The sequence below is a fragment of the Cricetulus griseus genome, chromosome 7 (assembly GCF_003668045.3).
Source record: "Cricetulus griseus strain 17A/GY chromosome 7, alternate assembly CriGri-PICRH-1.0, whole genome shotgun sequence".
NCBI lineage: Eukaryota > Metazoa > Chordata > Mammalia > Rodentia > Cricetidae > Cricetulus > Cricetulus griseus.
This window is the reverse complement of record NC_048600.1, coordinates 18,812,036-18,827,655: the sequence shown is the minus strand read 5'-3', so window position 1 is coordinate 18,827,655 and position 15,620 is coordinate 18,812,036. Positions and strand designations below refer to the sequence as shown.

The following is a 15,620-nucleotide window of genomic DNA, read 5'->3' as shown; positions in this document are numbered from 1 at the left end:
ATCCAGAGGTTACTTCCTTGAATGCTGGGTCTCCTGCTCACCATCCAGCCCAGGAGGTCACTGAGGCCCAGCTACCTCAACAGCTTTGCTAAAGCTTGTAGGCCATGGAGGGTGGCAATGGGCCTCCCACTGAGTCACAGTGGTGAGGGGGGTTCTGGGTTGCAGAGACCTCAGGGGCTTGGGACATGGGACAAAGCCTCGGGTACCTAGGAATTCTAGCAGCTCTGGGCTGCCCGCCAACTGGGCATCCTTGGAGACACAGCGCAGAATTTCATCAAACATGGCTCTCCTTTCCCGAATGTCAGACTCCCCGACAAACAGGACCTTCCTAGGCAGCGGGGGCAAGCTGGCTGCTGGGTAACGATTGCTCAGTTTCTGGTAAAACTCCTCGATCTCGCTGTATTTTTTGGAGACCTGGAATGAGAGGAGTGTGTGGTTTTCTGAGAGGCGAGCCAAAGAAGTTTCCTCACCCTGACCAGATAAGTGCCTGGAGCAGGCCTGCCTGCTGCCCTCTGCCTACCCCCCTCCCCCCGCCCCCAGCCTCAATCTCTGGTCCCTAGAGAAGTCTCAAAGTACCAAAGGAAGGATGCAATAATGAAGCGACCTAAGGTACTGCTGCAGGTTTGTGGAAAGAGCTTTAATGGGGACTTATGTGGCCTGCAAATAACCATGTCTCCACCTATTCTGAGCTTTCTGAACCCTTGCAGAGTCAGCTCGTCACCTGGCAAGTGACTGGCTATCTTGTGACAGCACTGTGAGTCACCTTTTCACAGCACAGACATCTTCATCATTCTGACTTGAACTGGTCTTCTGGTGGGGCCTGTCCTGACATGTGACAGAATTATCAAGGAGGAGTCACTGATGCATGGGAGTCTGCCACCAGGTGTTCCTTGAGTCTCTGAAGGTAACACTTGGCTTACTGTAGGTCACAGGCTAACCACCACGATCCATTATAGTTGCTTTCTCCTCCTCCAAGTTCTGACTCTCCCACAGCTCAGTCATCACTGCTTCATACACTATACTCTTGCTATGCATTTGCTAACACAGAATGCCCCAGCTGGTTCTGGGCCTCATGCAGTGAGTAGCTATAGCCCTATGGGTTTGGTGCCATTGCTGTATACTCCATATCAGCTCAGGCAAAAGTCACTTGCCTTATGGCCTGACCTTTACCAACACCCTGGGTTTCCTAGACTCAATGGCTTCCCTGGAGGCTAGGCTCATCTCCCCAGTAAATATGTGGCACCGTTGACAATGAAGGCATGAACAACCTGCACCCCCGGGGCCTTGCTGCACTGTCTTAAGAATGTACACTGGTGTGTGACTAGACTGTGGGTGTCCCCATCACTGGGGCTCTGGGAGGCCTGACAGGGTGTGGTTCACAGCTCATTAACCAGCATAGCACCCAGCTTCAGGTCCTAGACACCAGGAGGGTGGCTGTGCAGTGAGGGTGGGGGTACGAGGTGGAGCTTCAGAACCCTCCAAAAGGGGAGTCCCCTGGGATAGGAAGCGGCTGCCCATAGTTCCAGCCTGGCTCTGGAACTTTCCTGGGAAGAACTCTCAAGGAAAGGGTAAGGAGGATCCCCAGTGCACCAGTTACTCAGGTTCCTACAGGAATCCCTGAGTTGTTCTGAGGCACTGGCAGCTGCAGCCAGGCCACAGTAGGGAGTGAGCGCCCCCTGCTGGCCTAACTACTCCATGCAGGCTCAGGCTACAGACCCACAGATCAGGCAGTTTGAGTTTTAACTTTCAGGAGGGGCTCAGGCACCATACATCCCTTTGTGTTCTAGGCAGAACATCAAGCAGCTTCCAGAAACCGTGACAAGAGCAACGGAGCTGAGGTGTGAACACAAAAATACCAAGTGCCTCTGTGTGGCAGGCATTGCAGAGCACGGGGCTGGCAGCGATGCTACCTCACGGTCCTCTGGCAATGTGTACATGCCTGTGCAATGCAGATTCCCAGGGTGGCTGCCAGGCCTTGGTTATAGTGTTCCTCCCTAGGGGCTGGCTTTACCATGAGGCTAGCAACTAATGCTTGCTTTTACTAAAACATATATATCCTTTTTAAGGAACAGACACAAAATACTCATTTATTCTTTTAGCTAACTCATGAAATTCCAGGGGGACTTCAGACCTCGGGCCATAACTGTGGGCTACACCCCTGGATACCATGGTGTGTGGGGCAATAAATGAGTTTTCCTTTGCTCTCTTAGGTACTTCAAGGTCTGCAATGCCCCAGCATGTACGCGCGCATGCCCACACTTTGTACACACCCCAGCATGCTTTCCACAGGGTGTGGCCATCACTGTTCAGGCATTGCTAGCAGCAATAGTGTGGCATGTGGAAGCCACAGGGGACCTTTCACTCACCCTGCTCTGACATACAATTCTCCGCACAGGACAGAGTGGGCTGCACGCGAACCCCAAGTGTTCCCAAGATGCTGCCTCTCTCTGGGGCTCCAGCATCACTCACTCCCTTTTTCCTGCTCTCTGAATGCATGGTGCACTGAGCTCGGGCAATCTGAGGTCAGGTCTGATTACCAGGAGCTGCAAATGCCTCATAGAGCAGATCCACTCTCAGAACACAGTGGACACAGAACTCTGGGCTCACGTTCCTCCTCTGTGACTCATATTGTTCTTTTTTAAAGGTACATTGGTGTTTTGCCTGCATGTATGTCTGTGTGAGGGTGTCAGATCCCCTGGAACTAGGGTTACAAACTGTTGTAAGCTGCCAATGTGGGTGCTGGGAATTGAATCCAGGTCCTCTGGAAGAGTAGCCAGTGTTTTTAACCTCTGAGCCATCTCTCCAGCCTCCTTACATTATTCTTATAATTTGGTTCCTGGCTGTCACAGAGCTGTGCACTCATTGTTTTCCTTTTGTCTTGGTTGCCTGGGTTGTGGAACCAGCCTTCAGCAGGCTGCTCCCTCATGGTACTAGAGGACTCTGCTTCATTTTATCTTACCCTAAGATCCCATCTTCCCTGCTCACCAGGTCTGGGCCCCTTCCATAAGAGATCAAAGGGTAAATAAATGTATGAACACATCACTCCTTTTTTGAAATTCTCTGTTCCCTTAGCTTCTGTGACTTTGGTCACCCAGTCTCATCTTTCTGCCTTGATGGCAGACTCAACTGCTGCTAGCCTGCTGGTATCTCTAGGATTTCTCCCTCAGCTCCTTTCCCTGCTATCCACCTCTGCTGTCTGGGTAGCTTTATCCACTCCCAACTCTTTTTTTTTTTTTTTTTAAATTTTGTTTTGGAGGCAAAGACAACCGAGTTTCTTTCTTTTTTATTTATCTATTTATTATGTATACAACATTCTACTTCCATGTATATCTGCACATCATAAGAGGGCACTAGATCTCATAATGGATGGTTGTGAGCCACCATGTGGTTGCTGGGAATTGAACTCAGGACCTTTGGAAGAGCAGTCGGTGCTCTTAACCTCTGAGCCATCTCTCCAGCCCTATCCACTCCCAACTCTTAACATGACTTCCAAACTTATGTCTAAATACCCAAGTCTCAGGCCTGGGCCAATCCTATGCTGGACTGCCTGTGTCTGTCTACCCAGTGGGTGAATACCGAACTCACCACAGCCCCTAATCTGCTTCTCACCAATGTTGCTGTTTGATGGGGGATGTGTTTCTATATGCTGTGAATACATGTTTCTCTTATTGGTTGATGAATAAAGCTGTTTTGGCCAATAGACAGGCAAGATGTATCCAGACAAGAAGTATAGGCAGGGCTACTAAGAGAATTCTGGGAAGAGGGATGCCAAGAGTGAGTCACCAGGAAGAAACCATGTAGCTACTGGGAGGGTAGGATACCTGGGCATTCTCAGGTAAGCCCAGACCACGAGGAGATACATAGATTAATAGAAATGGGTTAATAATTAAAAGTTAGACAATACGAAGCCTGAGCCATCAGCCAAACAATTTATAATTAATATAAGCCCCTGTGTGTTTATTTGGGACTGAACGGCTGTTGGAATAGGTGGGACAGAAACTTCCATCTATATCTGATCTTAGCCAATGGGAGCTACACACTGTAAGCACCTCCCTCTCCCTTTGCCCCACCTATTGTCTGTGTGGACTTCCAGCCTGGTGGCTTACTGTGCTGTCCCCAAAACCAGGCTCCCTGTCTCCTGATCCCAATGCCTTGCTGTTACTAGACTCTGGTTAAAGACAGATGGAACTGTCACTTCCCTGCTTGAAACTACATGTCTGCAAGACAAGTCCAGGTTCAACTGTGTCTTGCATGTCACCAACCCTTGTGTCCTCCCATGTCATCCCAAGACCAGTCTCAATCACTCAGAGGCTCTCAATTCCAAGCCCCTTCCCAGCTCCTGTGCCTTCTTTCCGGGACAGCCTTCTCCTCCACTGCTGCTTAGAACCATCTATATCTCCTTTCCTTCCTCCCTCCCTCCCTCTCTCCCTCCCCCCTCCTCTCTCCCCAAGACAGAGTTTCTCTGGGTAGCCCTGGCTGTCCTGGAACTCACTCTTTAGACCGGGCTAGCCTCCAACTCAGAGATCTGCCTGCCTCAGCCTCCAAGTGCTGGGATTGAAGGTGTGCACCACCACCACCCAGTAACAGCATCTATTCTTTGAAACATTGTCCTGCCTTCACCTCTTCCAGGAAGTTTCCAGAATCTTTTCTCCAAGGTGTATTAGGTTGCTCTCTCTACACATTCCCAGTCTCCCATGTGTTCTTGTCACCATCTATGTCTCTTTCCAAGTCTGCCTTCCTGTGGACTCAAAGCATGGAAATAGTCTGGTGTTCCTGTCTTCCCACACAATCTAGTACTCCAGCCCCTAGACACGTGGTTGTATAGGGAAGTGTCAGACTCTGGTGCTACTGCACCCTGAAGGGCAGACACCTTGCCTGGGCACCCTCAGGGTATCATGGCTAGAGTCCTCTGCTCACCAAGAACTGGACGACATCTTCAGGCCGGTGCTTGGCAGACTTGAACACAGCCAAGCGGGTCACCACCAGGATCTGGTATTCCACGTGGCCGGACATCATCTTGCCCCGAACTTCCTGGTGCTGTGGCACTGTCAAGTCAAGGCCTGTGTGGACATTCTGAACTTGCCTGTAAAGCAAAAGAAGGCAGGTCAGTGGGGCCCGGTCACTGTGTTCTGGGCCACTCAGTTGTGTGACCCTGCCAGTCTGTCCTTGCATTCTTGTGGGGGGAGGGGGTTGTAGACTGAGACAGACATCTGAGTCTGTGAAGACGGAGGATTGAAGTCCTCTAGGGAATCTGGACAGACATACCTCCTCAGCTCCAAAGAGGGCAGGGGGACAGCCAATAGAGTTGTTGAAGCTGGGGAATTAGAATGACATTCAAGGCTGTAGGGAAACAGTGGCTCTGGATAATAAGGGGCAGACACCCCAGTCTTGTTGCAGTTAGAACATCCTCTCTGACTGCAAAAGGTGCTGGTTAACCTATTGCTCTCAGAGAGCTATGAATGCCCAGCAGAGCCCATGGAGTATTTTTAATGCAACACACACACACACACACACACACACACACACACACACACACACAGAGAGAGAGAGAGAGAGAGAGAGAGAGAGAGAGAGAGAGAGAGAGAGGCACACACACAGACACACAAACACATACAGACACACACAGAGACACAGATACACACAGACACACATACACACAAATACACACACAGATACACAGACACACACAGAGACACAGATACACATACAGACACACACAGAGCCACACACAGAGACACACAAACTCACACACAGATACACATACCCACACACACAGATACACACACATGCAGTCATGAATACACTCACAGGAACAAGGCTGTCACGCTGAGGCAGCCTACTAAAAGCATGACATATGCAATATGCATGGGTGTGTCCGGTGACTGCACAGACTTTACACACGGGGAAAACTCTCATCCCATGTGAGGCGCATCAGTAAGCATGAATCCCACTGCAGGCTTGAGCTAACCTGTCCCTGAGGAAGCATCGCAAGGCATCCAGGGCAGATGCAAGCTACACAATGAGATACACTAAGCTTGCCCTCTTCTTTACCAATGGCCAAACAACAATGTTCTCTGTCTGATGCTGGATGGAGACCATGTGCCACTGTCACAAGAGCAGGAGGGAGGAGGGAGACTAGAGGCTATGGTATGGGAGAAGCATCTGACACTTGCAGCAGGTGGAATACGTGCAATTACTTCATCTGTTCCTAAAAGATAGGAACAGACACCCTCAAAGGGAGTAGCTTGTCTTTGGTGTCAGAGCTCCATGGAATAATCCAGGAAGTCTTTGCCAATGTGAAAGGAAAATGAGGAATCTTTTCTGTGGTGATATATTGTTTATGATCTAATAAATTTTGCCTGAAGATCAGAATGCAAAGCCAGCCACAGCCATAGAGGCCAGGCAGTGGTGGCACACACCTTTAATCCCAGCAGCCACACTAGTTAGCCACAGAAGCCAGGTGGTGGTGGTGCACGTCCTTAATCCCAGCACTAGAGAGGTATATAAGACGGGAGCTTAGGATATTCACTCAGTATTCAGGTTACAGTCACGGTGAGGACAGGATCACCCCAGCCTTGGTAGAGGTAAGAACTTTCTAGTGACCGGCTGCTTTGCTTCTCTGATCTTCAGGGAAGCTTTATTAGATCATAACCAATCACCCACACTTTTCCTTAAGACTGTAAAGACAATGAAATGAGGTAGTAGGAAGTGACAACATGGAAGGTTGTTCACCCTGAATGGCAGACGATAGGAGAGGATAATTGAGCCCCCACTGGAACCTCCCATGGACCCTGCTCCCTGGAGGTGACCCACAGCCACCCACACCAGGAACTGAACTCCATATCCAATCATTTTCCCCTGTGGTATTGACCCTAGCAGCTGAACTACAACAGGAATCCCTACAACAGGAATCTCTACATCTCAGGCTTGATTCCCTTGTCTTCATGCCTAGGGCGGAGCTGGATTGGAGAAGAAGCCCACTTGTGCAGCTCATCGCTTCCTTTGTCCCTGTGCCCAGGCAGCTCTGCCTGATTGGCACAATCACGCTCCTCTGTCTCTCCTTGAAACTCCTGACCACCAACTTTAGGCAAGAGCAGCAAGCCTGGGAACACGATCTCATTCAGATGTAGAGTTTGAAAGATGTGGTCCCTGGACAGAATAAGCATCATCTGGGAATTTGCAAGACTGACACACTTGCTGGACAGTAGTGGTACACACCTTTAATCCCGGCACTAGAGAGGCAGAGGCAGGCAGATCTGTGAGTTCAAAGTCAGCCTGGTCTACAGAGTGAATTCCAGGACAGTCTCCTAAGCTACACAGAGAAACCCTGTCTTGAAAAAAGCAGAGAGAGAGAGAGAGAGAGAGAGAGAGAGAGAGAGAGAGAGAGAGAGATGACACACTTGAATCACTGAATCAGAAGACTGAGGTTGGTAAGAGCAGACCTTAACTAACTTAAACTTTGCACTCTATCTTACTTCATTTACATCTGTTCAGTTCTGCCCTCAGACGCAAAGGGAAAGCAGCCACAGACAACACCTGCACGAACTGGGTATGTTCTTATACAACTGGAAATTGTTAGTTCCTGACATGGAGGCAGTTACATCATCACCCGGCACCAGGTACCTTTTCACCATCAGCTATGGGATATGTGCACCCTCTATAAAGTGTCCACCAGGCATAGCTCGATCTCTTGCTTCTCTCGAGTTTCTTGTCTCTCAGCTCTCTTCTTGCCTGTTCTCTGTCTGTCTGCCTCTTTCATGTTCCCACTCCAAGATGGCCTTTCGCTCTTTCCCTCCTCCCTCCCTCCCTCCCTCCCTCCCTCCCTCCCTCCACTCTCCCTCCCTCCCTCCCTCCTTCTCTCTCTCCCTCCTTCCCTCCCCCCCAATAAAGCTCTCACACTAACTCTGATGCACATGGCATGTTTGTTTAGTGGCATACCTTGGCAGGGCCTGCCAAAAGGTACCCACTTTGCCTTTCTCTCTCTCTCTCTCTCTCTCTCTCTCTCTCTCTCTCTCTCTCTCTCTCCCTCTCTCTCTCTCTTTCTCTTTCCGGAATCACAGAAGCAAGCCATTGGCAGTTTATGGCTCAGGGTTATAGTACGCTCACCCGTGGCCTAAACCAAGCTGCTCACTTTCAATGTGGGTGCAGGTCTCTCAGGATCCTATTAACTTCATTCCCAAGGCTCACTGTGATCTGGCTCGCACCATCTTCTTCCACAGGCCTCATCCAGATCCAAGGCCTTCCATGACATCCCAGGTCAAAGGCGCCCCAGTTCCTGCCTGTGACCCAGACTCTTCCCTCCAGGCCATCCCACCTCTTATTGTTAATCATATTTTCAAATGAACCCGTTTGAACAAATGCCGATTCCCCTGTGCCACCTGCTCCCCGTACCAGGAAGCAGTAGTAGCTCTGCCACGGATCTCCATGTCTCCCCATCACCTACAACCTCACCGTTCACAGACCTCAGAGCTCATCATTCACAACACACTCAGCACCTAAACAGGCCTCAGTCCCTCTTCCCCTTAGTCGGGCCACTCCACCACAGCTCCACATGCTTACAGAACAGGGTGGCAGCAGCCCTGGTCTTTCTGTCTATGCTTTCCATTACACTCGGAATGAAGCCTGGTGGATTTTCTCTATTGTAGGCTCTCCAGGACACCCAGCACTCTCTCTCCATGCTCCCTTGACTTGAGTACACTGACCTCTGGACTGTGGCTCTTGCTGTCTTCTCTGCTGAGCACACATGTCAAGATTTCCTTACTATAGTTTTCTCCCCCAGGGGACTTCTCAAGTGCCTGTTTGCCTGCCATCTCTCAGAAAAATGTCCCTCTACCACATTGCATAAAACTCATGTCTTTAATCCCAGTGGCTGTGGGTTTGAGACCAGCCTTGTCTACAGAGTGAGTTCCAGGACAGGCTCCAAAGCTAAACAGAGAAACCCTGTCTTGAAAAACCAACCAACAAACAAATAAGTAAAGAGCTCATGTCTATCACCAGATCTCCCATTATTTCACCTTCTTTCTCAGCAGTAAATGTCCCGTTCCCATCAAAGCTTCAGTGTTGTATTCAAAATCTTGGACCAGTATCTGGCACAGAAGAGCCCCATGAGGAAACCCCTGCTGGCTGGATGCATGCATGAAGCCCGGCAGATGCCCAGCAGGTGTAGAATGGAAACATCAGTTGGTCTTGGGTCCAGGGCCACCTCAGTGCTTGCAAAGGTGTCAGCATTCCTTGAAGGTAAGATCCCTGGTCCACTGTCACTGTCAGAATGGACAGGGCTACAACTCCTCTGCCCTCATCATCATCAGCTATGCCTGTAACACCCATGCACATGCTGTCACTGAGGGAAGTCACCGCTCCCCTAACTAGGCACCAGCACCAATTCACAGCCAAGAGTCTGCTTGGTGTGGCTAACGGGGACATTAATTGCTGGTCTCTATAGAACGACCATCTACAGAAAGGGAAACCGAGGCTCAGTGAAAGGAAACAACTCACAGAGCAGTAGGGACATCTCAGATGGGACCTGCAGTCTCATTCACCAAACCAAGGACAGCAAGCAGCTTCCAACATCCCAGTTTATGTACAGAACCACACTTTTCTAGACTGGGATCTGGGAGTACAGCTGAACCTGTGTTGGTTGTTGCGTCCATTTACACAATAAGCTGGCGTCTTGGCTAGAGTTTGTGTAGGGTGAGCAAAGGCGGAGTATACGAATATCCTTGAAGTTCGCCATTTTATTAGTTACTTAAAACATGAGGAACAAGTAGGACCACTCCCCTCCCAGCCTTTCTAAATTCCGTCCCAGCTGGTCCCTTAGGTGTGGTCCTGGATGGGTGCGCAATGCCGCTGACCCCTTTGTGGAAGCTCCCGAACTCTGGCCTGCGCCAACTTGTCAGGGTCTCAGCTCTACCTGGTGACGCCCAACAGCAGTGTTGCAAGGCAACTAGAACTTACCGCCCTCTCCCTTCCGCAGCACTAGCCACCCTGGTGCGGGTATCCCCTGTAGAACCAGATTGTTTGATTCACCTTGCCCCTGGTGCTTAGCATCGGGCGGGTACACACAGAGCTAGCGTTGAAACGTTTGGGGGTCCGGAAGAAATGACCCCCAAGTACACAAAGACAGGGAACCGGCCCCAGTCCCAGCCGGCCCGATTTCACCAGCCCCAGGCCTTTCTAGAGTCTCGGGTGAGTGCTTTATCCTCTAGGGGGCCTCAGTTTCCTCGTCTGTAAAACCCGGGACGCTAGATGGCGCGCCACCACCCCGCGGGATAGTGGGGTCCAGTGGAATAAACCTTCAGGCAGCTAGGGTGCCGGGGACGCGAGGGTCGGGGCTCTGGCTCACCTGGAGGTGACAAGCACCGCCGGGGACTGCATGTCGGCGGCAGGCTGGTGGACAGTCACGGGACCCGGCGACGCGGGCGTCGCTGCGTCCTGGCCCCGCCCAGCCAGGGCGCCGAGCCACCTCCCCGGCTCTGGCCCGCCCCCTGCTGGCAGGCCTTGCACCTCGCAGGCTCCGTGGCCTCGGGATAGTGTGATAGTTTGCTTCTCAACCCTTCTCAGATCCCCCATAGTCACCTCATAAACCTGGCACCTGATGCCATTTTATCCCAGTACATGCTTAGGCCTCAGAGGCGATAGGACTGCAGCCATTCTGCACTCTCTCCACTTCCTGGGACCATTGGTTGAACTTAGGTCACCAAGCTGGCACAGAAAGTGCTTTCACTCACTGAGCAGGCTCACAGGCAGGAACAGATTTTAATGTCCCCCCCCTTCCTGTCCCATCCAAAACGCTCCTTTCCTTTTCCCACCCTTTCCTCCATTCCCCTTTCTTCTTTTTTCTGCCCATTGCAGAAAGGGACCACCATCTTGTTTGTCATCCAGCCAATGCTGGATATCACTGAATCTATGGTGAGGACCTGGGGACTTAAGATTCAGCTGTGGGTTGCTGGGTAGAAAGGGGACTATTAAGGCTAAGGGTCCAGGTGACACACCCTCCCCCATGAGGGCACTGGAGCGATACCTTGAGAGGGTCTAGGAAAGCAGAGACCACAGTGAAGACTCCCCCTGAAATCCCAGGCTGCTAACCTGCCTGCGGCCAATACCTTGGAGCTAATAAGCTGGGTTTCCCCATGACTTGGGCTTGTCCTGTGCACTACAGGAACCTCAGCACACCTGATGCCTGCTAAGGGTTCCACAGGATTCTGGTGAAAGTGACCCACTTGCTTGATGGCAATTCCATTTTCTGCTCCCATGGGTCCACAGGCTCCAGTGCATAGCTGTGTACAATGCCTGGAATGTGGGATCTAAATCTGATATTGTGTGCTTCCTGCTCAGCTCCATGGCTGAGGCAGTGGTAACAAAGTCCATCTTGCACAAGACTTTCCACTCTCCAGGCTGGGAGGAGTGCTTCATGTGCACTTCTCCAAGAGGGAGTCAGGCTTCCAGTGCTGTGTGGATTGTCAAAAAGTCAGATCAGCAGAGGCGTGTCTGAACTCTGGCCTGACATGTCTTAGCGTCCCATATGTTTCTAGTGGGGTAGGTTGTCTGAGGACATGCTCAATTTCTCTGTCCCTTAATTGATGCTCCAGGGGTCTGCTCATTTCCATACTGTGCAGTGGGAAGAACCACCATCCTGCTTGTCATCAAGTCAATGCTCACCAGCACAGCTCAGACCTGGGGCTGAAGAAGGGGACTCAGTTTTGTCTAGTGGTGTTCACTAACCACTTGGGGCTAGTTAAAGATTTCAAGAAGAATGCAGGCTCTGGGGACATGAGGACACTCTAGAGATGGAGAGCTCATGAGTATCAGCCTGGGTAAGGAGGGGTGTATGAAGAACTCTTCCAGGAGGAGGTGGTACCAGACCCAAGAATGAAAAGTGAGTGCTATTGTTCTGCTTTCCTCCTTGAAGATGGGGTGGAGGGAGTAAAAGAACCACATAATTCTGAGAGTGACCATAGCAACTGAGCGAGATGAAATGTACAGCAAGCACCGTGGATCAAAAGCCACCACCAACAGCCTTCCTTCTGCTTTGACTGCTATGAGGGCTAGGAAAGTAAAACTTTCACACTTCTTGTGGCTCAGAGTCATGGGATTCACTTCTGAGATACACAGGGAGTCTCTGTTATTCTTCTCGAGGATCTGAGTTTTATTCTGAGCACTCACATTAGGTCATTCATAACTGCCTACAACTCCAAAGGATCTAATGTCCTCTTCTGGTCTCTGTAGGCACCAGCGTGTGTGTGTGTGTGTGTGTGTGTGTGTGTGTGTGTGTGTGTGTGTGTGTGTGTGCATGCACATGCACACACAATAAATCTTTATTATTATTTTTTTCCCAAGACAGGGTTTCTCTGTGTATCAGTCCTTGCACTCCTGGAACTTGCTCTGTACACCAGGCTGGTCTCAAACTCACAGAGATCTACCTACCTCTGCCTCCCAAGTGCTGGGATTAAAGACATGCACCACCACTGCCTGATTTTACCAGCCAATTTTATGGAGGCAATTCCTCAGTTGAGGTCCCCTTCCCAGGTGATAATAGTTTGTGTCAAGTTGACAGACACTAGCCAGCACTATTTCCTTCATTATTGTGTACGTAGAGCAGAAACCCTGGGTTCATTGACCAAGGTTGGAAGACTGGACCTTCCAAATTATCACACAATGACAGCTTTGATTACAAAAGTTCTTGTTGATTTTTAATTTTGGATGCTGTCTTAGCTTCTGTTCTATTGCTGTGGAGAGACACCATGACCAAGGTAACTCATAAAAGAAAGCATTTAATCTGGAGCTGGCTCAAAGTTTTAGAGGGTGAGTCCATGACCATCATGTCAGGAAGCAGACAGGCATGGCATTGGAGCCATAGCTGAGAGCTTTCTATCCTGATCTGCAGTCATCAGGCAGAGGGAGAGAGACTGAGCCTGGCATGGGCTTTTGAAACCTCAAAGCCCACCCCCAGTGACACACCTCCTCAACAACCACACACTATTCCCATCTGAGAGGCAGAGATGTTAGACTTTGCATGTTTGAAGGGCCAGTGTCTCACTTTTCAGCACAGACTCTCTCGAAAATCAGTATTTCTTTGCCTTCTGAGTGCTGGGGTTATGGGTAGAGGCGAACTCTATAAGGGTCACAAAGGAAGTCCACAGTAATGGTGGTTTGAAGGCGGGGGTCCTCCCTCATACTGCAGTCTTTATCTTGGCCTCACTGGATGTGGTCATCTCTTCTCCCAGGACACCTCCAAAAAGGGAAGTTTAGAGGCCCCTGCTAAACGAGCCAGGCGCTGTTACATATTCTTGCCAGAAGATGGCACTATCCACCAGTCCTCTGTAGTTGTCCCAACTAGGAGGCACTGAAATACTCCCTAAGGAAGGCCTCTGGGAAAGAAGCTACCTTCTCCTATCATCTCTCCTCCCCTTCCCCACAGGGTGGTCTGGGCCACAGAGCAGGCCACGCCCATAGGCCCGAGGCCAGAGCTTTGAGGACCCCAGTGTGAATGCCAGAGCTGTTGCTTGGGGCAACCTGGGCAGCCTAGTTATAGGCTAAGCATGGGAAATTCGTGCAGCTTGAGGAGGCCTGGCCCAGGGCAGACACTGGTGCAGTGGCAGAACCTGCTGGAATCTTTCCTTCTGCTGTTGCAGGTCTTTCTGGGACTCCTGAAGCCTTCCTAGGGGCTGAGTAGAGGAGCCAGTGTCATGGGAAGAGAGGAAAGAGGCTAGTAGATGCCTCTGCAGTGTGCTGTCATGTCTCTCTGTCCATCTCCCCTCAGGGAGACAGACCTAAGCCAGTACCCCTCCATGCCCCCCCCCCCCACTATGGATTAGAGGTCAGAGGTCATGGTGGGTCATACTGAAGACATACAGAGGACACACTCCTGGTCCCACTATTGTGGTTCCTTTCACTGTCCCTCAGCTGACCTGTGATTGTCAGTCTCACTATAGCTGGCAGAAGGCAAGGCCAGGAAGCATGGTGAGGGACTTGCAGCCAGAGGATCAAGAGGTGGCTTGAGTTCAGGTCTCTTGTGAGTGGACAAAGCCAGATCTGGAACCAGGACATTGACAATGCAAGGCTCTCAGTCTTTTCCAACATGGAATTGACTTGTGAAACACAGTCTGGACATACCTGCCTACTGTAGAAAGAAGGCCAGCCAGGCACCAGGATCCATTGTCTCTCTGAGCAAAGAGACCTCTGACTGGCTGGCCATTGTGCAGGTTGTTGTTAAGGGAGTTACAGTAGGAAGTCTCTGTCTTACCAGAGCCACTTCCTCAGGGCACCCAAAGAAGGAAACCCATAATTAGGGCATTTTCATCTGCTCCCCAACCTGGGCACCAAAGGCAGGTTGTCATCCCAGCTGTCCACTATCAAGCCAACAGCAGGAAGACTGAGTAGGCAGACAGCACAAACCTTGGTCCAGCTGCATGCATGCCTGCTACAGGCTGAGCTTCCCACCTCCCTTGCAACTCTGCAAGTATTGACCCTGGTTAGGGCATTCCAGCTCCCAAACATCCCTGAGGCCCTAGACTGAGCTTTGCCCTTGTCTCCCAGGTGGTCTGGATGGAGGAGGAATTGCTTGGGAAAAATCACCTGTGTGTCTTTGTGCTTGCCCTCTCTGTGTGTACGTGTGTGTGTGTGTGTGTGTGTGTGTGTGTGTGTGTGTGTGTGTGTGTGTGTCCTGGTCCATCTGTAATGCAGGGTGGGAGCCTGGAGCCCTGGGCCATAGTTGATCCAGAAGCGGGTTTTGTATAGCACCTTGACCTGCAAACTCGCAGGCCAGGTTTAGATGTTCAGTTTGGGAACCAATACAATTTTAAAGTAAAGGGAGGGGGTATAGTCCCGGCCCTCAAAGCCGCTTGACAGTTGGTGGTTTATTTTCTGGACATTTCCACACTGGGGTTTGTCAGAACTGAATTGACACAGGCTGTCCACCTCCCTCCTGCACACAGTCCTCTCTTTAGAACCAGGGCTAACCAAATAAGTGCCCCCAGTGTATCTGAATGCTCCAGTGTCCCCTACTGACGGGGTGAGGTGAAAACATTTTCCACTCATGCTCAAAGGGCCACAGAGGCACCAGAGAGCTACACTGGGGGTCTCCTGCCCACCTTCTGGGCTGTGGCTACATGCAAACAAATCAGTAGCCCATTGCCTTTTGTCCTCCTGACCTTGCAGAATTGTGGTCGCCCGCCCCCTAGACCGTAGAGAGGTCACCACGTTGGTTGCACATTCGAACACTGAGCCTTCACTCTGCATGGGAGTTGGCTAGTCTCTGCCTAGCTGCCTTCCTAATTCATCAAGCCCTTTAAGAGTTTGGCTTCTGCTTTGGCCCAAGATCCCCGGCCAAATCTGTTCCTTTCCTTCAGTCGCTCCGGATCCATCTGTCTCTTTCGGCCCTGTCCCTCCAGCCACTCCTTCGCCATAGAGCCTCTTCCTTACTCTGGCCTCCCACTGCGATCCTCAGAAGGCTGTGGCTCCAAGATAATACCAACCAAGCATGCACAGTAAACATCTCCCTGTAGCTGCTCCCTGTAACTTCCTAGTGAGCCGTCCACCAAAGGGGCTCAAGGCGAGAAAGCCGAGTGGAAGGGGCCCAGTCTTGCCTTGGCTTGGGTCTTGCAATCCTAGCACTCGCAAAA

General features: G+C 50.9%; 1 protein-coding gene across 1 annotated transcript in view; it reads right to left on the bottom strand.

The window, feature by feature from the left end:
• Hs1bp3 (HCLS1 binding protein 3) overlaps positions 1–10,443 on the bottom strand; it is a 33,364-nt gene extending 22,921 nt beyond the window's left edge. Inside the window, exons 1-3 of the mRNA XM_027424607.2 lie at positions 10,343–10,443; positions 4,918–5,083; positions 207–414 (exon numbers count right to left, since the gene is read on the bottom strand). Of these exons, the coding sequence (XP_027280408.1) occupies positions 207–414; positions 4,918–5,083; positions 10,343–10,374 (406 nt within the window). The 5' untranslated portion in view covers positions 10,375–10,443. The remainder of the gene's footprint in view (positions 1–206; positions 415–4,917; positions 5,084–10,342) is intronic.
• Between the last annotated feature and the right edge of the window lie 5,177 nt (positions 10,444–15,620).